General features: G+C 43.2%; 1 protein-coding gene across 3 annotated transcripts in view; it reads left to right on the top strand.

The window, feature by feature from the left end:
• golga4 (golgin A4) overlaps positions 1 to 22,022 on the top strand; it is a 41,699-nt gene extending 19,677 nt beyond the window's left edge. For all 3 annotated transcript variants that reach the window (XM_064337580.1, XM_064337572.1, XM_064337589.1), the window contains exons 12-21: positions 29 to 3,996; positions 4,334 to 4,455; positions 5,348 to 5,478; positions 9,455 to 9,541; positions 9,901 to 9,921; positions 11,052 to 11,120; positions 12,685 to 12,760; positions 18,456 to 18,547; positions 20,050 to 20,136; positions 21,307 to 22,022. In XM_064337580.1, coding sequence (XP_064193650.1) covers positions 29 to 3,996; positions 4,334 to 4,455; positions 5,348 to 5,478; positions 9,455 to 9,541; positions 9,901 to 9,921; positions 11,052 to 11,120; positions 12,685 to 12,760; positions 18,456 to 18,547; positions 20,050 to 20,136; positions 21,307 to 21,321 — 4,668 coding nt within the window. In that variant the 3' untranslated portion in view covers positions 21,322 to 22,022. The remainder of the gene's footprint in view (positions 1 to 28; positions 3,997 to 4,333; positions 4,456 to 5,347; positions 5,479 to 9,454; positions 9,542 to 9,900; positions 9,922 to 11,051; positions 11,121 to 12,684; positions 12,761 to 18,455; positions 18,548 to 20,049; positions 20,137 to 21,306) is intronic.
• Positions 22,023 to 23,351: the final 1,329 nt, after the last annotated feature.

Genomic DNA, 23,351 nt, shown 5'->3' with positions numbered 1-23,351 from the left:
TTTACTGTTTATCCATTTTCCATTTCAGAGAATTCTGGAACTTGAGAGCTTCTTGAAGAGTTCCCAGGACACAACGGCAGAGTCCAGCATGCTGTCAGAGCAGATAGAAGAGGAAAGGAGGAAACATGTGGAGGACATGTCTGCTCTGGGGCTGAAGCATAGTGGAGAGCTGGAGGCCTTGGGCCAGAGCCACCAGGTGGCTCTAAAAGAGCTGCAAGAGAAGCACCAAGCTGAGCTGGAGGCTGCCCTGAAGGAAAAAGAGCAGCAGTTCCAGGAACATGTGGAGGAAATGAATGTCAAGTGCATGGAGAAGTTGGACGTGAAACAGATGGAGCTGGAATCCCTGTCCGCGGAACTCTCTGAGTTGCTTAGAAGCAAGGAGCTGCTGGAGGAGCAGCTAGAGGCCTCCAGGAATGGTTCTGATGCGACCGGGAAGGAGTTGGAGATGCGGCTCCAGCAAGAACGCTCCCGGTACCAGGAGGAGATTCAGGGCATCAAATCTCAACATGAACAGTCTCTGGGAGGAGTGGAGAAGACCCTGAAGGAGGAACTCAACAAGCTGAAGATGGTCCTAGAAGATAAAGATAAAGCGTTGGAAGAGCTCTTAGCAAGAGAGAAAGACCTTAAAGAAGCAGAGGCAAGAGCTCTGGAGGAAGGGAAGGTTCAGTTGGAACAGCTGGCTGTTTCTCACCGTAAGAAGATGGAAGAATGGGAAGAACAGAGCAAGGTCATGAAGGAGACCGAGAAGACCCGTGAACTGGAATTGGAAGAGCTCAGGCAAAGTCTGCAGAAAGCCCAGACTGAAAAAGAGGTTTTGCTTGAAGCAAGCGCTCAGTTGAATGAGGCTACAGGTGAGCTGGAACGATGCAGGAGTCAAATCAAAGATCTAGATCAAAAGCTGGAAGAAACCCAGAGGGTTTGGGAGGAAAAGACAGAGTCGCTTCAGCAGAAATATTCAGCTGAGGAACAGGAGCTGAAACTTCAGGTAGAGCAAGCCAAAAATGAACTATCCGAACGTGAGAGGGCCTTTGCAGAAACACTAGACGCACACCGACAGGTGGAGGAGCAGTTAAAAAAGACGCTGCAGGAGGAGGCAGCTGCCGCTGAAAAGAGGCTGGAAACCACCAGGCAGCAGCTGGAGGAAAAAATAAAAGTGCAGGACACCAAGATGGAAAAACTCAAGCTCAAGTTCAGAGAGATACAGGAGAAGATGAAAAAGCGCCTGCAGGAGCAAGAAGAGAAGATGAAAGCGGAAATTGAGAAGAAAGACCAAGAGCTGAGTCTGAAGGATCTGCAGGTGAAGGAGAAGATCCTGGAGATGGGTCAAGCGAGCTCGGCCGGCATCAGCAATGCGATCTCTCAGCTGGAAGCTGGTCATCAGGAGCAGCTGGAGAAGCTGCAGTCGGCGCACAGAAAAGAGCAGGAAGAGCAGGCACAGAGCTGGCAGGCTAAACTGAGCCAGCAAGAGGAGGAGGGACAGGAGAAGGCTCAGGAGCTGGTGGAGGTCACCCAACAGCTGGAAACCACCAGGGCAGAGAAGGAGCAGGTCATGCAGGAAATAAAAGACCTCAGGGAGGAGCTTGCGATGCGGGAAACCACTGTGCAGAAGCTGCAGGCAGAGCTGAAGGAAGCTGCCCTCTCGCTGGAGAGCTTGTCTCAAGGAGAAACGATGCTGAAGGCACAAGTGGAGACTGTGGAGAAGAACCTCAACCAGGCTCTCAGCGATAGGAATGCTCTTCAGGACCAAATGAATAAAGCTGAAGAGGCCCATGTAGGAAAAGTTCTGGATCTGTCAAGGCAGCTTGAAGACACCCAAAACAAGTTAAATTTTCTGGAAACTTCCAACTCTAAAGAAGGTGAGGATCTTCACAAGAGACTGGAACAGAGTGTCCTACAAATCAAAGCCATGGAAGATGCCTTTCACAGCCAAATCAGTATGATCAAGGAACAGTTAGTCTGTAAAAGTACAGAAGTACAGATGATAATGGAGGGCAGGTATAATGAACTGCATGAGACAGTAGAGGGCAGGGTCATGACATTGAAAGACAGAGTCATTTGCAGCCAGAAGTCAGTAGCACAGCTTAAAAATGCCATCCTTATCAGGACTGACAGGATCCGTTCTTTGGAAGAACAGATTCAGAAAAAGACTATGGAGAACAGTGACTTAATAAGTTCACTTGAACAAATGACGTTACAGGTAAATTCAAAGGCAGAACACATTGAAGCATTAAGAATTGAAAAAGAATCTCTACAAAGAAATGGTAGTGGCACCTTGCACGCTCTTTCTGAGAAAGACCTTTGCATTGAGCAGCTGAGGAAGGACAATGTCGCCCTTTCAGAAGATCTGAAAGCTAATGCTTTGCATATCAGCAGCTTGGAAGGCATAATAAATGACTTGAAAATCCAGGTAGATAGTACCATAGCAGGGAAAGAAGAGGTCGTATCATCGCTCAATGAGGAGCAGCGGAAGCTTTTAAACCAAATGGAGGAACTGTCAAAGACTGTAGAGATGCTAAACAAGGAGAAATCCTCTGCTCTGGAGCAGGCGGAGCAGTTTAAGAACAAACTGTCAGAGTTCAAAAAGAAAGCTGAATCGAAGTTGTCCCAAAACCACAACACCATCAAGGCCTTGCAGACCAAACTGGAGGAATCGGAGAAGCAAGTAGCAGAGAGAGATGCGCGCCTAGAAACGTCGACCAGCCATGTGGACAGTCAGGCCACCAGCAAGTCGGAGGCAGACCAGGCACTGAGCGAGAAAGAGCAGAGTGTTCTCGCGCTGACCGCGGAGCTGACGAGCAGTGCCGGCAGAATAGCGGAGCTGGAGGAAAAGCTGGCGGAACAGGCGAAGGAGTGCGAGCGGCTGAGATCGGAGACCCAAACGGCTCATCAGGACCTGGAGCAACAGAAGGAAGATTTCAACAAAGTGAAGGCTGAACTTCTGATGGCCAAAGATGAGGCTCTTAGGGAAGCTGACGAAAGGCTCTCGTCGGAGGGTGCAGGCAAACTGGCCGAGCTGAAGAAGAAGGCTGAGCAGAAAATCGGCCTTGTTCGGAAGCAGCTGACTGCGCAGCTAGAAGAGAAAGAGCAGTGTGTGAGAGCTTTGGAGGGGCAGCTGGAGGAAATCAAACAGGACATAAACACAAGGGAGGAGTGCATCAAAACACTGAAAGAGCAGGTACAGTCCCTGGAAGATTCCCTGGCTCAGAAGGGCGAGCTGGAAACGCAGGTGAAGGACACTATGGCTGAGGGTGAACTAGAGACAGAGAGATCTCTGCAGAGCTTGAGGGAGATGTATGAAGAGAAACTAAGTGCACTCCAGAGAGAAGTGGCCAGCCACGAGAACACAATAGCAGCAATTCAAGAGAGTGAAAAGGAAAAGCTGTCCTCTCAACAGGAAACACACGCCAGGCTTGAAGAGGCCCTGAATAAACTGAAGCAGGCAGAGGAGGAGAACATCAGACATCAAGCCGAGATTAACAGGCTGAATGCACACGTCCTTCAGCAGACCTCACAGCCCCAGGAGCAGCTGACAGAGACTTCTGCGGATCCTCAGGGGCAAAGACAACCAAAAGCAGAAAAGCAGGAAGAAAAGGAATGCTGTCTGGAGGAAGAGAAGAACAGTGTGGGCGAGATTGAGGCCTGTCTGGTTGCCCAACAGGACAGTCTGAAACAGGAGCGGGACTCCTTAGTGGAAACCTATGAGCTGAGGCTCCAGAACATGCAGAAACAGCTGGAGGTGAGCGAGAGCTTGCTGAGGGCTTATGAGGAAGATTCTCCTCAGAGGGCAGCCGTCAACTCCGAGGGTCTGTTGAGTGAGATGAGGGCCGAGCAGAAACGCCTACTCGGTCAACTGTCTGAGGCAGAAACTGAGAAGCAGAAGCTGCGCAAGTCCTTCAGCAGCCTGCAGAAAGACCTGCGCTCTCTGCGCAAAGAGCACCAGGTGGAACTGGAGTATCTGAAGAAAGAGATGGCTGAAGAGTATGACAAGAAATTGAAGTAGGTGCTCCTCATATTAATTTGGTAGTGTGGTAGTCATTTCATAAGCCAGGTTGTAATTAATGGAAAAATACAGAGAACACTGTAATAAATTTCACCCTAATGAACATTTGTTTGAATAAGCAATTTGATAAGATGAACGGCTTTGAAATATTTCAAATGTTTGTTGAAATTAGTTTTTAATTCAGTTGGCTGAACTTGCATAGTGCCAGGCTGCCATTTTGTAATCCATTTTTATGATTTTATGTGATCACTGTCCATTTATATATTCCATATTCCAGTGCAAGCTTGCTGCACATTTATATATTCTGACATGATCATGCCATCCCTTTGGTAGGCTGGAAATGGAGGATGTGGAGATGAAGCACAGTTCAGGACTGAAGCAGTTAATGAGGGAATTCAACACACAGATTGCTAAGAAGGAACAGGAGCTGGAGGCTTCTGTCAGAGAGGCTGTTGGTGAGAATCTCTTCTGGGAACTTTGAGGGGTTTCTTTCTTTGCCATTTGTGACTTGTAAGTGAGATTGCAGGCATGTCATCTGTTGAGCTGCTGTTTGGTGGTATGTAACCTATACCAATACAGCACAGAGAGTTTGGTGCATTTCAGGGAACAGAAATGACCAGAATGACAACTGAATCTTCCTCCTTACAAACATGAAGTTCTATTTACATCATGTAAATGCAGTAATTTACATAGAGCTGTATACATCCATGTATACAAAACACACACACCATTTAAATTAATATTATTGCTGGCTAGGTAGGTTCACTTCTAGCATTTCATTAAAACCTTGCAGTTGCTAGCTGGCTTCAGTGCTCCTGAAGCTGCTTAAGTGAACTAGTTAGCCAGGGGCATGTTACAGTCCATGTTTCTTTCGGTCATTGAGCTGGCTAGCTATGCTTCAGGCATTTCATTTGAAAAGTATGCTGATTAACTGTCCTGCACATTATTAACATGGACGAAACTAGCTAACCAATGACATGAGTTTTCATTACATACCGTATTTCGTTGATAAAAGTAGGTAAGGTTATTTAGCTGGCCATGCTTCTATGTGACATTATGGCAGGATGGCTAGCCATACACGTGTGCCTATATTATGCACTATGTTTATGCAGTTGAAGTGTTAACTAGTTGGAAACATTTTGACATTTCATTGGAACTGCGCTGTAATGAGTTCACTGTAGCAAGTTCTATAGCTCATTCACTGGTTAACTAGTCAATGGAGCAGTACAGGTGTACTTCAGCAGTTGCAAAGTTTCTACTTGATTGCAACTCCATACCCTTAGCTAGCTATAGCCATTTAATTCTGTACTTTGAGTGATGTCGTTGTAATGACATTGTCCTCCTCAGGAAAAGCTCAGGAGGTGGAAGTTGAACTGTTGGATAACCACAGAGAAGAAGCAAATCAACTGCAGAAGATCATCACTCAAAAAGATGCCGATCTCAAGAGAACTGTGCAGAGATATGAGGAAATCCTGCAGGTAAAGTCCTTTATGTGGTGCAGTGATCAAGAGATCATTTGTAATAGATCTGTGTGTGATGCAGTGATATCCTGTGATCCTGTGCTATAGCTCTGTGTGATGCAAGCGTACCAAGAGATCATGTGCTATAGCTCTGTGTCTGGTGAAGTTCTTTATAGGACATTTTTGAACCTTGCTTAGGAAATAGTTTGGATATGAGTTTCTGTGAAAAGCATATTTCAAAAGCTCATCACTGTAGGGTAAATACGTGCACAGACCATTAGAAAGCTGCTCTTTTTTATCCCCTCAGTTTCCTCTTTGTTCATTCTACACATAAACCGCAAGCTTTTGTTTTGCTTAGCTAGCTGCCAATATGTCTTACATTATTCTGGCTAGCTAGTTAAGTGATTTAGTAAGCTAGCTTCGTATTGGGTGTAACAGTACAGGCGTGATTTAGCTAAAATGTATAAACAACTCACATGCAGTAATGGCTAGCTTGGGAGGGTTTGTGTGTGTGTGTGTGTGTGAGAGGATGTGTTTGTGTGTGCGAGAGAGGGAGAAACCACCCCCCATCAGTGGTTCTCATATTGCTGACTCAAGTGGCGTGCCGAATACTTGGCTTCAGGTCTACTGTTAACGTTGCTTGTTTGCATTAGACTTATTGCCTGTTGAGACTTGTGAATTTTAAGTCAATTTAAATATGTAAATTGTGTTAAAAAAAAACCTTTGAATATCATAAACCTACAGTGAGAGTAGAATCTTTAGTATGTAATTAGTATGGACAGTACAAAAAATAAAAAAATCTGTGCTTTTCCTTGAAAGGCACTTCTACCACACTGTTCTTATCTATTCTTTTCTCTGTGGATCATTTGTGTTTTCCAACAGCTTTATGGTTTAAACAGATGAAGAAGTTTACTCCAAAATGAAATTTTCAGGTTCTTCTTGGCTCAAAGAATTTCACTTGGCTTTAGCAGCTCTATAGGGCTACAGCCCGTGAGTCGCTGGAGAGAGTACAGCCATCTAAGCTTGTACTTCTATTTCTCTGTGGAATATCAAAAATAATAAATCAATCAATTAATAAAAATAGTAATTTGTCTGTTGTTAAAGTCTGTGAAGTATGATACTGCATATTCAATTCTGCTGGGACAGGTTTGCCAAATACATGAAAAATCAGTCAAACAGTTGAAAGTAAGCATGGCAGCTTGAGGTAGTATTGAAGTATTGAATTTATTCTTTGATGAATACTGTGAGAATTTTTAAAAACATTTTGTAAAACCGGCTTATAGATTTATAAATGTAGAAATAAATAACCTTCTCTTCAACTTTTTCAATCTTAATCCAATTTGGGTAAATACAACAATGTGGAATTTCAGTCTTTCCCCAATTGTATTTGCAGTTTTCTTCTCACCATTTGCAGTGTTCAGTGTTCTGTGCCTCCCATCACATGATGTTTTTGTTTAGTCTGTGCATGATTATGTTCATAAATATTGTTGTCCCTCTGACTTGTTTTGTAACTGTGGGGTTGGTTTATGGCAGAACCTGCTAGATGATTTGGTTATGAAAAATGTGGGCTTGGATATTTTGTGCAGTAGCTTACTGAATTTGAAGTCATCTTATAATCTTTAAGAAGCACGTCATCATTATGCAGGGATTACCGTTTGGGTTAATGTAACACTCTTTCCACTCTCTGTTGTCAATTTGGGAAAATGTAGACGGTCATGTGCTCTCCTCTGAGGCTTGCCAGCCTCTGCTGACGAGCAGTGGTCACTGGTGCGCTATGAGATCTGCCATCCTGGCCAAGTGAAGCCTTCAACGCTACCTAGTTCTTGGGGCCCATTCACACACTAGAAGCGTGCCGTATCAGGATGAGCTGCTTAGAAGCCCTTGAGCTGCTAATCTATAGAAGGGAGAATGCATTGACATCCGAGTGATGTTAGATAATCTTATATGTCGAATGTCATGAAGTAAAGATACCGTGCCTTCAGAATACAGTCACCCCCTTGAATCTTTTCAGATTTTGTGCTGTTACATGTTATAAAATCTTAATGTATTGTGATGCATTTATATTAATTTCAATGCAATGCATTGTAATATCTTACCCCTACACCACCACAATAAATTCAGCACATTCATGATGCAAAAAGAATATTTATTATCCAACATTTTTTCTCATTTGCAAAAGTATTCACTGCCCCCCGGAGTCAATGCTTTGTAGACAAGCCTTTGGCAGCAATTGCGAGCCTGAGTCTTCTGAGGTATATCTGGATGAGCTTTGCACATTTAGATTTTGGAATTTTTGCCCAGTCCTCCAAGTAAATTTGCTCCAACTCTGCAATGTTAGACAGAGAGCATGAGAGGGCAGCCAATTTTCAGGTCATACCACAGACTTTCAATTTGATTTGGCTGGGCCATTCTAGAATACTGACCTTCTTGTTTTCAAAACATTCTTTGTGTAGATTATGTAGATATTTTTTTGCTGTGGACTTATAGCAATTACACTCTTGGTGGACCTCGTTTCAGTGTGATCTCTGGGGAAAATGGACTACACCTGGCCCAGTTTAGGTTTTTAACCCATTAATGCCCAGATTTTTCCCAGAGATTTCTTACATAAGCATCTATAGTCATCCAAAAAATATTCACAGATGGAAAAAGAGACTTCCACAACTTACTTGCCCACAGCCTTAAATGGGTTAATATAAAGAGGTGAATACTTTCCAGATTTTAAAAATATAATTCTGAAGACATCAACATACTGTACTTTATTTCATTTTGATTTCATAGTTACTAAAATAAGAGAAGAAATGTTACCGCAAAAGGAGAATAATCAGTGGGGGTGAGAACTTACTGAAGGCTCTGTATAACGCAGGTAATGGTTTGCAGACCAGTTCCCAAAACTCACTGGATAACAGTGCATAACTTTGTTTATTTTTTATTTTTTAAAATAACTGTAGCACCCAACTTGGGGCTAAGCCTGTCCAATTCACTCCCTAATTTGTAATGGCAAAGTGTCTGCAAATGTGGCCGTGTTTGTGCACGAATCCCACTGTTAATTTGGGAGAAGGTAGACCTATGTGGTTTTACTCTGAAACATATGATTTTACCACCTTCTTTTCACACAGTAGACTAGAGCTAAACTCAAATAGAGCGAAGTCGGAGGAAGCACTTTCATTTGTGGCTTTTGTATGCAGTTTTTTTGGGCGACCGATGGACCAGCAGGGATCGCTAGATAGTGATAAATGCTGACCCCTAACTGACTAAACACTCCCGTACCCTGGGTGATGCAGTGGCATAACCCTATGGAGCTCCAAGATCTAAGATCCAAGACCATGGGCCATCCAGCAGCCCATAACTTTTCACATTTAGGTGCAGTTAAATTGGAATGCCATGACTATTCCGTGTCCCTCAATACTAGCTAGACTGTTCAAACAATTGGCCCTCAAACCACCCTGTTATCTGTCTCATGAGGAAATAAGTTGTGGGGTTGAATATGTGATGTTGTAAATATTGCTCTCACTAACAAAAGTCTGTTCAAGCTCCCTCTGAGTTAATTTCTGTGTAACATGATATAACCTTGCTTTATCAGGGGTAGACCTGGGACTAGCATTGTTTTATGTGAACTCATTTTAATGAAAAACAAGACTAAATAATGTGCGTCACTCACTCACATACACACGCACACGGATTTGTGATTTGTCTACCTCAGTTTCTCGATAGGTGTTACAACTGCTTGGTTCTAGGCCATTTAAAGATTGGTCAAAGATTTATTTGTGAAATATACACCGAATACTGTACGTGCACATGTATACTGTAACACAACAGATTCTTTATGTCGAATGATTTTGCTGAAATAAAGCATGCTTTTCTGAAGATGTTCTGGCAGTTCAGATGTCCTCTGTCATGCTCAGACAGGAAATAACACTGTTAAGTTCACTCCAAGGTCTACAGAGAGGAAATGACAGGATTACTAGTACTCAGCAGGTGTGTTGTGTTTCCTCAGAAAAGAGAGGAAGAGATGGGGGCGCGAGTCTGGGAGGTGCAGAAGGAGCTGGAGGAGCTACAGCAAAGGACTCAGAACATCCCACAGGTACTGCAGATAGAGAACAGCAGACAAGTGCCACTCACAATACTGCAGCGGTAGTTATCTTAGTTACTGTGGTCATTACAGTAACTGTGGTCATCACAGATACTGTGGTCATCAGAGTTACTTTGGTTATCACAGTAACAATGGTCATCACAGTTGTATGCCATGAGTTTCTGTGGTCACTTTTACCCATCTTTTGTTTTCATTGGTACATCTTTGGGATTCTCAGGACATCATATTTATGACAGCGGTGGAACAGTGGATCCCATGTACAGTTGCTTGTAGTATATGCTCCATCTATATGCTGCAACTGGTGAATGTATTGCTGGTTATCAAACTAAGCTTATGCTTTATCTTTTCAGGGGTCTCTACCAGAGCTGCAGGTGAGTAAGCTATCATATGAGAGCTATTGGATTTAACCAATGCAAGACAGTTAAAATATGTGACGTGGATCAGAAACTGATGTGTCAAATAACATTCCTTTATTACTCTTCACCAGACCAACGCACAAAGCAGTTCAAGCTTTGAGATTGACTGTAGAGGAGCTCTTCAGTTCACAGGCTGTAACTGCTTACTGTGGGGAAAGTTTCACCACTGGTCTCTCATAGGTTTTAATGCTCATGGGGTTATATATTTTGCATACACGCACAGGCTTTGTCACATTCCCTGTCAAACAAAAATAATGGAACAAAATTGTCTTTGGTGAACCGTGGTACTTGAGTGATGTCACTAAGGCTCCAAGCTTGCTTGATTACGCATCATTTTTTATTTGCCTTTCTGAGTAAATAGCTTGCAAGGCATGGTTCTTGCATGTCACGTCACAGAAGACATGGCATCAGTGATAAAATAGTGAAAGAGGAGTAGTGCTTTGCTAAAAAGCAGCTGGGTTCTGATTACCCTGCTTGACTAAACTGGCTGCTAGCACTGCTAATGAGTAAAAGCATCCATTAATGTTACAGCAAATTAAATCACTTACAATATTATACAAGTAGGTTCTGTAGTTTTTGCTACTGTGTTATGAGGGGTATGAATTCCGAGGTTCTGTTTGTGATTATCTCTGAATAAAAAGGTGAGCACGACAGAATGAAGTGTTTCAAGACTTTGGTATAACCCACATTCCCAAAGGGTTCTCCTGTAGTCTGTATGCATAATATTTGGGAGATGGTAAGATCATTATGGAATCCATAGATGGTATTTTGATACTCCATAGAGGGAAGTTCTCTTCAATATGTGGGAATCAGAGTAGGAAGAATATCTCTGAAAGAAAAATATCTGTAAAAGAATGCATTCATCTCCTTCTCCTGACTCCCCTCTTTCTCTCTCCCCCTTCCTCCATCTTTTATCGCTCCCATTTTCTCTCTCTTGCTCTCTCTGTCATTCCTTCCTTCTTCCCTGTCTCGCTCACTGTCTCACTTCTTCCTCCATCTCCCTCTCTCTCTGTCACTCCTTACCTCCTCTCTCTTTCTCTCTCTCTCCCTTCCTCCATCCCTCCCTCCCTCCCTGCTGTGTTCAGGCTCAGCTCGCACAGAAGACCACCCTCCTGAGTGAGGCCAAGCTGAAAGAGCAGGAGTTCCAGGAAACGGTAAATGGACTGCATTTATATAGCGCTTTTATCCAATAACGGTGAGCATATGACCCCTTCTACTGTCACCCACTACACCCCACAATGTCCCCTTCATACAGCTCTACTGTCACCCACTACACCCCACAATGTCCCCTTCATACAGCTCTACTGTCACCCACTACACCCCACAATGTCCCCTTCATACAGCTCTACTGTCACCCACTACACCCCACAATGTCCACCTCCTCATCACCTACTGTCACCCACTACACCCTCTATGTCCCTTCATACAGCTACTTCACCCTACACCCCTCATGTCCCCTTCATACAGCTACTGTCACAGACACCCCACAATGTCCCCTTCATACAATACTGTCACCCAATACACCCACATGTCCTCATGACCAGCTTACTGTCACCCACTACACCCCTCATGTCCCCTTCATACAGCTCTACTGTCACCCACTACACCCCACAATGTCCCCTTCATACAGCTCTACTGTCACCCACTACACCCCACAATGTCCCCTTCATACAGCTACTGTCACCCACTACACCCCTCTATGTCCCCTTCATACAGCTACTGTCACCCACTACACCCCACAATGTCCCCTTCATACAGCATCCCTCTGTCCCTTCATACAGCCTTCACTACACCCCACAATGTCCCCTTCATATAGCTCTACTGTCACCACTACACCCCAAAATGTCCCCTTCATACAGCTCTACTGTCACCCACTACACCCCACAATGTCCCCTTCATACAGCTCTACTGTCACCAACTACACCCCAAAATGTCCCCTTCATACAGCTACTGTCACCCACTACACCCCACAATGTTCCCTTCATACAGCTACTGTCACTCATTACAACCCCAAATGTCCCCTTCATACAGCTATTCTCACCCACTACACCTCAAAATGTCCCCTTCATACAGCTCTACTGTCACCCAGTACACCCCACAATGTCCCCTTCATACAGTCACAATGTCCCTGCCGTTTGCCTTCACACACGCCTAACTGGTCACAACACACAAGACACTTCACATGCCCGGTCTGTCCCCCACCCAGTGCAGTGTTCCCAAAGCATTAATGAAGAATTGAGAGGCCGAACAAGGCTTATATTGTGCCACTGATTCTTATCCACCTTGAACTGTTTCACCCCACTCATCTGGAACACAGTTTTTTTCATGGCATTAACTTTATTGAAAATCACATCTGTTTACTCTTATTTAGCTACCACCACACAGCTTTCCCCTGCCTCGCATGAGCACACACTGTCTTGCGCGCACACACTTTCGCACATGCCCATGTACATGCTGTGCACACACACACAGACAAGCACACACAAAGATATTCTCTCTCGTATATTTATGCATATCCCATGAACTTAATTTGAAGCAGCAGTATCCATAATGCCAAACAGACAGTGTTAGACGCATGCAATATGTGGGTTTGTTCCATTCAGTCACCGTTGTTGTTTTGGTTGATAAGTTTCTCTGATAATGTCTTTCTTGTGAGATGCATATATGGAGAACGGTTCCATTAGTTGACATTTGGTTTTGCTGAATTTGGTTATCTAGATCCACACACTAGAGGACAAACTTCGATGTGTCCACAAGAATTCAGTGGTGACTCACCTAGGATCTGCATATGGAGGTAAGATTAGACCATAACCTGGGCCTGCCTACGAATACGGCCAATACATTTGCACTGGAAATATGACCAAACTAAATGTGTTGAAGCTCTACTTTTGCAAAAAGCTTCTGCCTTTTTAAGTGATGGACATTTCATTAAAGAAAATAAACAAAGATACTGCAGGTGGTATACGTTTCTGAAGTGAATGATGTCTGTCATCATAATCTGTAATGTCCAGTAAAATATTCATGCAGAATTTTTCCATTTTGATACAGAGATCTGTAAACCCAATGGCTGGTATATGGTGTGAGGCCGAGCTGCTATGCTCATGTGTCAGTGGTTGAGGAGTTTACTCTCTATCAAGGCTTATTTAAGGATTCAGGCAATTGGAAAAACTATCATCATTTTTGCTGCATTCATTTGCTACAGAAAACATCTGGAGGACACATAGGTTCAATAAGGGGCCATCAGCAGTAGTGCTGTGTTAAATAAATGATTTATTTGACGTGAGCATGAACTGGACAAATGAGCTGTCCAGCTGTTGAGCTGAATCTTCTGGCATTTTTCACAGCAAAAAATCCGCTGCTCCAAATACCCAGTCGTCAATCTGAGGCCTATCTTTAGTGCACATGCTCTGTTTAAATGGATCAAAAAGGCTGGGAGACGGGAAACGGGATTTTGAGGTCAGGGGGTAAGGCACGGTAGCCCTCTTATGTACCGTTCCAGTGTCATAAAGGAGGATCCCCTTTCAGAAGGGGGGTAGTAAAGGGAGTTAGAGGCTGGGGTGGGATGGAGGTGTAATGGGGTTGGGGACGGATGGGGGTTGGGGAGGAATAGGGGTGTAATGGGGGTTGGGGAGGGATGGGGGTGTAATGGGGGTTGGGGAGGGATGAGGGTGTAATGGGGGTTGGGGAGGGATGGGGTGTAATGGGGGCTGGGGTGGGATGGAGGTGTAATGGGGGTTGGGGACGGATGGGGGTTGGGAGGAATAGGGTGTAATGGGGGTTGGGGAGGGATGGGGTGTAATGGGGGTTGGGGAGGGATGGGGGTGTAATGGGGGTTGGGGAGGGATGGGGTGTAATGGGGGCTGGGGAGGGATGGGGTGTAATGGAGGCTGGGGTGTAATGGGGTTGGGGAGGGATGGGGTGTAATGGGGTTGGGGAGAGATGGGGTGTAATGGGGGTGTAATGGGGGTTGGGGAGGGATGGGGTATAATGGAGGTTGGGGAGGGATGGGGTGTAATGGGGGTGTATAGGGGTTGGGGATGGATGGGGTGTAATGGGGTTGGGGAGGGATGGAGACGTAATGGTGGTTGGGGAGGGATGGGGTGTAATGGGGGTTGGGGAGGGATGTGGTGTATTGGGGGTTTGGGAGGGGTGGGGTGTAATGGGGGTTGGGGAGGGGTGGGTGTAATGGGGGTTGGGGAGGGATGGGGTGTAATGGGGGTTGGGGAGGGATGGGGGTGTAATGGGGGTTGGGGAGGGATGGGGGTGTAATGGGGGTTGGGGAGGGATCGGGGTGTAATGGGGGTTGGGGAGGGATGGGGGTATAATGGGAGCTGGGGAAGAATGGAGGTATAATGGATACAGGTCTTTGTGTGCTTTGTTTTTCATTTTTCATTTAAACAAGACCAGGTCAAAACCTAGTATATGGCTGGACCTAACTGGACCAGTGGTGTAACTTCATCACTCACTCAATCACAGACATTCGTGTTTGTAGGGCTGGCCCCGCTGTTGTGGTCCAGCAAAAAATATGGAGCCTCTTTGATCAGTTATCAGTAATTAAAGTGTGTACCTTTCTGATAATTGCAGCTTATGTATCAACAGTAGAGCCAAGATCTAATGTCTGAGTGGCCAGTTATGAATCTATAAACTTGGCGCCCAGTGGTGCATCAAAAGTAACAGATTATTGAAATTTCAGTTTATGCCTTAATGTGACAATGGAGTAACATTTAAAAAAAATGAGTGGCCTTCAACTAAAACATTTTTTCATAGAAGTGCTGTCCTCTATCTCATTCATTTTATACTTTAAGTAGAATCAGCACCCTGTTTTATCCAACATCTTGAGTTGAGTGTGTTTCATTTCATAATTTCCTTTTCAGAGTTCTCCCAGTAAGGAGTATATGCTGAAATAACAATGACATGACACAGGAGGATTTACAGTATATTGAATGCAACAATGTGACGAATATCACTTTAAATAAATGTAAATAAATGACAGGCAGTAATTTACAACAAAATTAACAATATAATAGTTGATTCAAGAAATTATCTGAAATCCCTGAACCCTTTTAAATAAGCCTTTACACACTAGTAAAATCCCTACTGATTACTGAAAAGGGAGTTCTAACAGGGATGAAGTTCCGCAGAAGCGATGACTTTAAAGTCCACATAGAACATCATTGTACTGGTAATCCAAAAAGGAGAAAGCACTGTAGCTGGCATAAAACATGAACTTAAGGAGTTCCATCTATTCACAGCAGCCAGCTCTTATCCGAGCAATCAGGCGAGGTTGCGAGCTGGGCTGCCCAGCCTGTCTTCTATGTGTCAGCATCTGGCCAGCCTGAGACAGTCTTTCCTTTCCATCAAAGTTGTAAAGTTTAATGTTGAATTATCTAGGGATGCACAATTTGAAAATTCTGGGCAGATGACCATTGTGTTTGACATATTAGCACAAGAGAAAACTGCAACCAAGTTTCCACGTTCATGGAAGATGAGCACAGACGCTAACTTATGAAGGAAAAAGGAGGAGGAGGGCATGAGTCTGTAGAGCTATGGAGTCTCTGTGCTTTGTGAGTTTGGAAAACGATTAAATGAAAAATGAGTAAATGAGATTCAGATGACTAATGCACTTTTTGAGCGTGATGTTTTTGCTGAATTTACAGCGTCAGCTGTGCATCAGATGCATGCCCCTGCTGTGCACGTATGTTCCATCATGTCAGCTATTATCTTAGCATTGGGCCGCTACTGATAAGCTCATTTTAAGGTTATCAGTACTGATACAACCATTACTGATAGAGCCTCTGGGTTGTGGAGCGTCCCTGGAATTGTCCCTCGATCCTCAGATCATAGCGGCATCTATCTGACTGTTCCGTGCAGGTTAATGGCTTGGGCAGTTGGGTCAGTTGTTGGGCATGGATATTCACTGGCTTTACTTCACTGGCTTAATCAGGCGCATGGTGACTCCATCGCTGTGTATCAGTGCAGTCACATTTGCGGAAAGTTCATTCCGTGTGGGTACTTTACTGCTGAATGTTCCTTGCTTCCTGTTGAGTTTTTGGTCTTTCTGTAACACATACATACACGCACACATGAATTCACACACACACACACGCAGCACATACTGTTCCTATAAAATACGAATGGAAAGAGCTTCACATTTCTATAATTTGGTGAGATATTTGGCAGGAAGCTGGGGGTTAACAGTTAGCCCCCTGCTGACAAACGACTGTACATCCATTAGACGTGTCTCTCACACATCCTTTCATCCTTCTTGCCCTAAATCAACAACTGAGGGTGTTGCCAAGTTTGGTGTGTTCTGTCCCCAAACTTTCAAGTCTAGTATAGATTAATCCAGTACGGGAGTATAAGAAATATGTGTGTGAGGCATACACCATCGGGATGGACAGAACAGTATACACTGTACACCACAGTACTGTTCAGTACAATATACACCACAGGGATGTACAGAACAGTATACACTGTACACCACAGTACTGTTCAGTACAATATACACCACAGGGATGTACAGAACAGTATACGCTGTACACCTCAGTACTCTTCAGTGTAACATACACCACAGGGATATACAGAACAGTATACACTGTACACCACAGTACTGTTCAGTGTAACATACACCACAGGGATTACATTACATTATTACATTACAGGCATTTGGCAGACGCTCTTATCCAGAGCGACGTACAACAAAGTGTATAACCATAACCAGGAACAAGTATGACGAAACCCCTAGAGAGAAGTACCGGTCCAAGTGCAGGGAACAACCGCATAGTTCAACTTGGACCCTGAAGGTTAAACTGATTAACACTAACACAACGAGAACGGCAACAACGCAATCTATGGAAAAAATACAAACAGTAGTTAAGACAGTTAATGCACCTAAGTCACCTGGGATGTACACAACAGTATACACTGTAAGCCACAGTACTGTTCAGTACAATATACACCACAGGGATGTACAGAACAGTATACACTGTAAGCCACAGTACTGTTCAATATAACATACACCACAGGGCTGCTCAGGACAGAAAGAGGTGTGATGTGTCTTTGTCGAAGTGAAAAGGCCAGCATGCCAGCCCAGTCTAAAGGGCCTATGAATAGAACTTGATTACCCTATTTACCATGTTGATCTATCCCCAGGGGTTCCTGCGCATGTTTTAAAGGAAATAACTGCTCATGTAGAGAAGGCAGCAGTGTAGCTGTGGGAACTCAGCGCTGTCCTGGTTCCAATAACCCAGTGTAATGTGCTGCCGATTGTAGTGTGTGGTGCTGGGAGGGAGGGAACCAGCGTTCCTGAGGAATGGGATCACTCGGAATGGGTTTTTTTAAAAGCAAGCAAACCTATTAGCTGAGTGCTGCGCTGTTGACTTGGCGGAATGGCGGGACTCCAGCTGAAGCGGATTGGAACCCCTCTGTTTAATTTATGAAAGGCTTTCTGTTCTGCTGCATTGAAAGCAAGGAGAGGCCGGTTGCATAATGGCTTATCATGAGGTGCAGAGCTCCCTTCCTCTCTGTAATGGGAGTGCACTCCCTAAATGGTCATATTCGTAGAGAGCTTTTTATAGTTGTTCTATTTAGAAATTAATCTTCATTTTGGCTCTTCTTGGTCCAAATCCAAATATTTTGCAACGCCTGGTTCTGATTCAGAGTTCCTTACAATAAAGGCCTTGGAAGTTTCTGGACCATTATAGCAGCTTTCAGCTCACGCTGCAGACAAAAAAAAAGCAGTACACAAAGCAGTTGAAATGCGGTCTTCGTAGAAGCTGAGTAGGTCAGCATGTCTGCTTTTCAAGGCAGTCTCTGTAGGTGGATATCTATTTTGTATTATTTCCCTGAAGTGGTTGAAGAAAGGGTGAGTGTTCTCTTCAGACACTTCTCTGGCTGCACCTCACTCGCCAGCTAAGGAACTCCCTGTGATTGCTGGCAGTCAGCAGGTACTTCTGAATTTAGTTTTACTAATGGAGTTGCAGAAATCAACAATAATTGAATTATTGGTCATACTGTGAATTGTCTTGATGAGCACAGCATGGGTCAAGGATGAAATTTCAGGTGAGAACAGCAGTTCCAAAACAAAAAAAAAAAAAAAACCTGATTGCCCAATGCTATACACATTTAAATATAGGGTAATCGCTGTGTGGAGAACACATGCAAATGTGTTACATGAGTTCCATCCCGTTTAAACATTATGGGAGTGTATACAGTATAGCAATGGAGATTCAGAAAGTGTGTATTGGGTTAATCCATCTCTCTTCAGGAGTGCCAGTAACAGAGCAGGAAATGTTGAATAAGAAGAATGAGTTCTTGCTTGGCTGGATGACACATGTTGAATCACCCGTTATAAAATTAAGAAGGTCCATTGTGTAATGGTGTACTCGTAATGTGGGCATATTTCCTGTAGTTGAAAGAACAGCATACTATCAAAAATGGTTTAAGGGGGAGCCGCCCGTAGCTAATTCTGGCTAACTTGTCTTGTGCAGATGGTAGACACTACGAGGCCTTGACGGAACCCACCGAGTTTGAGTACCTGAGGAAGGTTCTGTTTGAGTACATGATGGGCCGAGAGACTAAGGTAAGACTGTATCACCTGCTCAGACCAATAAATGAGATAATTATGACGATTATGCTGCTATACATTATGCAAGATCTTCATTGTTATATGATTATTCAGATACAAGGGATGTCTTTTCACCCTGAAAGGTGTCTTTTCACTTTCATCTGCTGACTGACTGAATTTAATGTAGTCATCTAAAAATATGGAAACTTTAACTACAAAGACTACAATTCCTGTAGTCTGCACAATTAACAAAATATAATTCATAGTAGAATAGCACGTAACGGATGCAGTTGCAGAAGATATTCTAAAAACAATACCCATCCAGTTGTTTCAGAAGATCAGATTAATGTTACACTTTGCTTGAACTCAACCAAAAGTCTGGAGTGACACGATGTAGTTGAAGTACGGATAGTGTCTTTTTTTCTGCCCCATCTACTTCTTACTCTGTAATGTCATGATTCCACCAAGCAGTGCCTCAGTATGCACTAGTGATGCTTTTCCCATTTGGAACATGCTTTGCCAGTGTCCCTCAAACCAGTCCTAGAAAGGAGAACACTGTTCAGACTTTAAGTCCGATGGCAGATAATTCCTTAAACAAAACTTGGCTTAAGGGCTGTGTACAAGTACATGACAATTTCCCCATGGATCTATCCAAAAATACATGCTAAACTTTATCTGTCATTACTCAACAGTTATAGCTTTCACCTGGCTTCTTTCATGTGTAGACCAATATTTTAATGGGTATAAATTCAAATACAAAATATTGTGTGTGTGTGTGTGTGTGTGTGCATGGACACACCATCTTGCGTGTATATTTGCATTCGTCATTGTGTGTGTGAATTTGATTGTATTTTGATTGTCACACACATTTTAGCCTAAATACCCTACTCAGCAAAAACATCAGCAGCATCCCTGGTGTATATCTTTTAAAGAATTAAAGAATATATCTTTCCAAGCATTAAAATCAGCAGGTATCCTGAACTAGCACACTTCCCCAAGGCCCTTTTCAGTAAACCGCAGGACACCGTGACTTCATGAAGTGAGATTTCCTCCATGAGAGCTGTGGGAAGTTGCCCCAGCAGCCCAGCGGTGCATATTTATCACCTGAATCACGGCACACTGTCTGCAGCACAGCTGGTGCCTCTTACCGCGGCAGTGCTGAGGCCGATTGTCCGCCTTCGTCTGGGAAGCCTACTTACGCTGGCGGATTTATTGCTGTAAGTTAGTTTGCCCACCAGGAAGGTCAAGCCTGAAGGTGTGTTGAGGTCATTAATTTTTTCCGAGGCCTAATTGCTCCCAGACTGGGCCGATTCTACAGGGGAAATATTATTCAGGCCTTCCACTGACAACGGGATGGAATTGGTTGGGCCTGTACCCCTTGAGTATAAGACTGCACGGACGCTCCACGGGACAGCACGCGTTGAGTCTGGCAGGATTCGAGTGGGAAGCTGTGTTCGGCCCTCATGCGTTCAGGTGTACGCGTGTGAGAAATGTTCTGTCTTTTTGCTTTTCCCTAGACCATGGCCAAAGTCATCACATCTGTGCTCAAATTCCCCCCTGACCAGACTCAGACCATCCTGGAAAAGGAGGACTCCAGAACACTTGTAAGCGCCAAATTCCCACTTGTTTGCTCAAGCTTTGACCCCTTTAGGAAGAGTCAACGTTTCTATGCTCATCCCGGGTTAGTGGAGTGTGGGCCAGACGTTCTGCTGGTGCTGTCAGTTCTAAGAAGGTGCTGGCAGTCATATTCTCCCTATACCTCTCTATTATCCTCTGACTTGCACTGATTCACACTGACTCACGCCAACTCATGTTCGCCAGGAGTGAGAACTAGGAAGAAATATTCCATACCTGAATTTAATTTTCTCTATTTAATTTAGTCTTAAGGCCATAACATGTGAGCCTGTATGTTATTCAGTTTATTCTGTGGACATTAAGTTAAATTATGTAAAGGCTTAGAAGCTCTGCAATTATGAAATTCTTCAATAAAATAAACAGCTATGAATTCAACTGTAGCTGTGCTATTGCTTAAATTACTGCTTTTATTAACTTTTATTACTGAGAGTATCACATACACAGAGCCATACCTATTGTATTTCTTTATTATTTTTAGGAGAGTGGACAATGCGGCCTCCTTTTGTATTCTTTATTTGGCTCAGATAGGGGGAAAATCAGAGAGGGTTACAGATAGAGATAGAATCACAGTGTAGAAGGTGCCATGGCGGGGATCACGCCCTCAGCCACATGGGGGGGGGGGGGTTTCATATGGTTGTGTTGGCCACCCTGTGGCCACACACGTCTTACCCAGAGCCGTAACTATTTCATGGTGCCCTGCGTGAGAATGGTAAAACAGCATGGGATTGCTGCAGTACAAATTCTGAACTTAACCATGAACACACACACACACACACACACGCACACAAACATATACAGTAGCAATAAAGGAATGGAGTAGTTCAGATTTTTTTGTTCTTTTGACCCTCTATTTAATATTGTGGTGTGCAGTTACTTTATTTTCAACTGGACAGTTCTTCTCACTTACAAATCTTATAATTAATATTTATAGTAAAATATCATAAATCCTAAGATTTATTTTAAACACAAATTATTTTGTGTTTTTAAAAATGTTGAATGGGTTTTTACCATAAAGTGCTGGCATCTGTTTTGCCAGAACTTCATCAACTTCTGTCCTGTAAGAGAAAAAAATCTCACTCCACTGTATGTGAAGCACACATTGCGTGTGTAATTCTGCTGAATGTCTGTTGCTCTTTTAGACATGGCTGCGCTGAGATCTTACAGCGGTATCAATGATGGAGCTGGGGAAGGAACTGCTGCTGCAATATCAAGTTAATGTGGAGTTACACCGCTGACGACTTGAACTAAACTGACGTCTGTCCTCTTGTCTTGGGTGGGTGTGTGTGTGTGTGTGCGCGTGCATGCGTGTATTTGTATGTGTGTGTGTGTTCCCATGTGTGGTACATAGTGCAGGGGAATGGTTATAATATCCCAGGGAGTAAATAAGCAGAAGGTGTGGCCCATAGAGATTCTTCATATCTGCTTTGGGGCTAATAATAATGCTTTTTTTAAATAATGAATTTTCAGTTGGTCAAAGGTTTATGTGTTTTTCTGTTTTTTTTTCTTGGCTTGAGGTATTTTGAATGAATGAATAGTGCAATAAATTAGATTTTTTTTTCTGTTTTAGTTTTTTACTGTTTTCTGTTCCTTTTCTCTCGATGTGTAAGCTGAATCTACTTACCTATCTCCTCTTCCATCGGCTTTGAGCGATAATGACACTGGATCTAGTACCTCGTTTGTTTACCACGGCTTTTGTACTTTATATTTTATGGATAAATGCAGATTGATGAAAATGCTTATTCTATTGTAAATTGTAAATAAGGAATTTAAATCTGTATATTAAAATCTGGGCATATTGTGATTGTTGCTATATTAATACATTTACAGACAAGCTAATAAAATTTTATTTACAGTACATATATATTTGGTAAATTATTACTGGGTTATTTTCTGATGAACACGTAGAAAGAATAGGATCGTTTCTTTTGGGGTGTAATTATATCACTTAGGTTGTTGATAGATTTTCCCTCTTAAAGCCATCTTTAATATCCACTTGTGATAATCCACCAAATTACGTGTTAACAGTGAAATTATGATCAGATTAGTAAATTGGAGAAAGTGAAAGAAAGATGCGTATGAAAGCATGCTATATTCCAATATACAGTATATACGTACCTACTACAATAAGAACAAACTTGCTAAAACTGTATACACATCTGTGGGTGTATACAGTACACAGTATACAGTATTCAGTGGCACTATACTGCACATTGATTTTGAAATTAAACCACTGAAATGGGACCAAAAGTATTTGATAATTGGAAGCTCAGCTGTTTGTTTTTTGGCCAACTGTGTGTCATTGCATCAATTGTTCATGCACATGAAAGCTAACAAAAAGTCTAGAAATTATTCTAGGTTTGGTTTTGTATTTGTTTCTGCTGTCTCTCAACATGATGAGCACAGAAGTGTCAGTGCCAGTAAAGCAAGCCATCATGAGGCTGAAAATCAGAATAAGTCAATCCGAGACATAGCCAAACATTGGGTGTGTCAAAATCAACTGTTTGGTGTTAAGAAACAAGAATGCACTGGTGAGTTCTGCAATAGCAAACAACCTGATAGACCATGGAAGACCACTGTAGTGGATGATCAAAGAATATTTAGAATTGTGAAGAAATTTCAGTTGTCAAATAGATAAAAAACACTCCAGGATGTAGGCATAAATGTATCAAAGCCTACCATAAAGAGAAGACTACGCCGATATAAGTTTAGAGGTTTCACCGCAAGATGCAAACCAAGGTTTACGGTTTTCTAGAAAGTAAAAAAAACTACTTTTCTGGACCAGAGTCTTATGGACAGATGAGTATTAATCTATACTAAAATGATGGAAAGAGGGAAGTGTGGTGACATGAAGGAACTGCTCATGATACAAAGCATCCTGCCTCTGGTAGTGTTATGGCTTTGGCAAGAATGGCTGCCACTAGAACTGGCTCACTTGACTTCATTGATGATGCGGCTGCTGATGGCAGCAGGAGGATGAATTCTGAAGTGTACAGAAACATCTCATCTTAGATCCAACCAAATGCTTAGTAACTCATTGGATGGTGCTTCACCTTACAGCAGGACAGTTTCCTCAAATGTCCTGTTAAAGCACCCAAGGTGTTTTCAAGGCAAACTTGTATGTTCTTGGCTGGTCAAGTCAGTCACCTGAACCTGAATCCAATTGAATATGCGTTTCCCTTGCTGA

The sequence above is a fragment of the Anguilla rostrata genome, chromosome 1 (assembly GCF_018555375.3).
Source record: "Anguilla rostrata isolate EN2019 chromosome 1, ASM1855537v3, whole genome shotgun sequence".
NCBI lineage: Eukaryota > Metazoa > Chordata > Actinopteri > Anguilliformes > Anguillidae > Anguilla > Anguilla rostrata.
The sequence above is the reverse complement of the archived record's forward strand: the minus strand, read 5'-3'. Positions and strand labels throughout refer to the sequence as shown.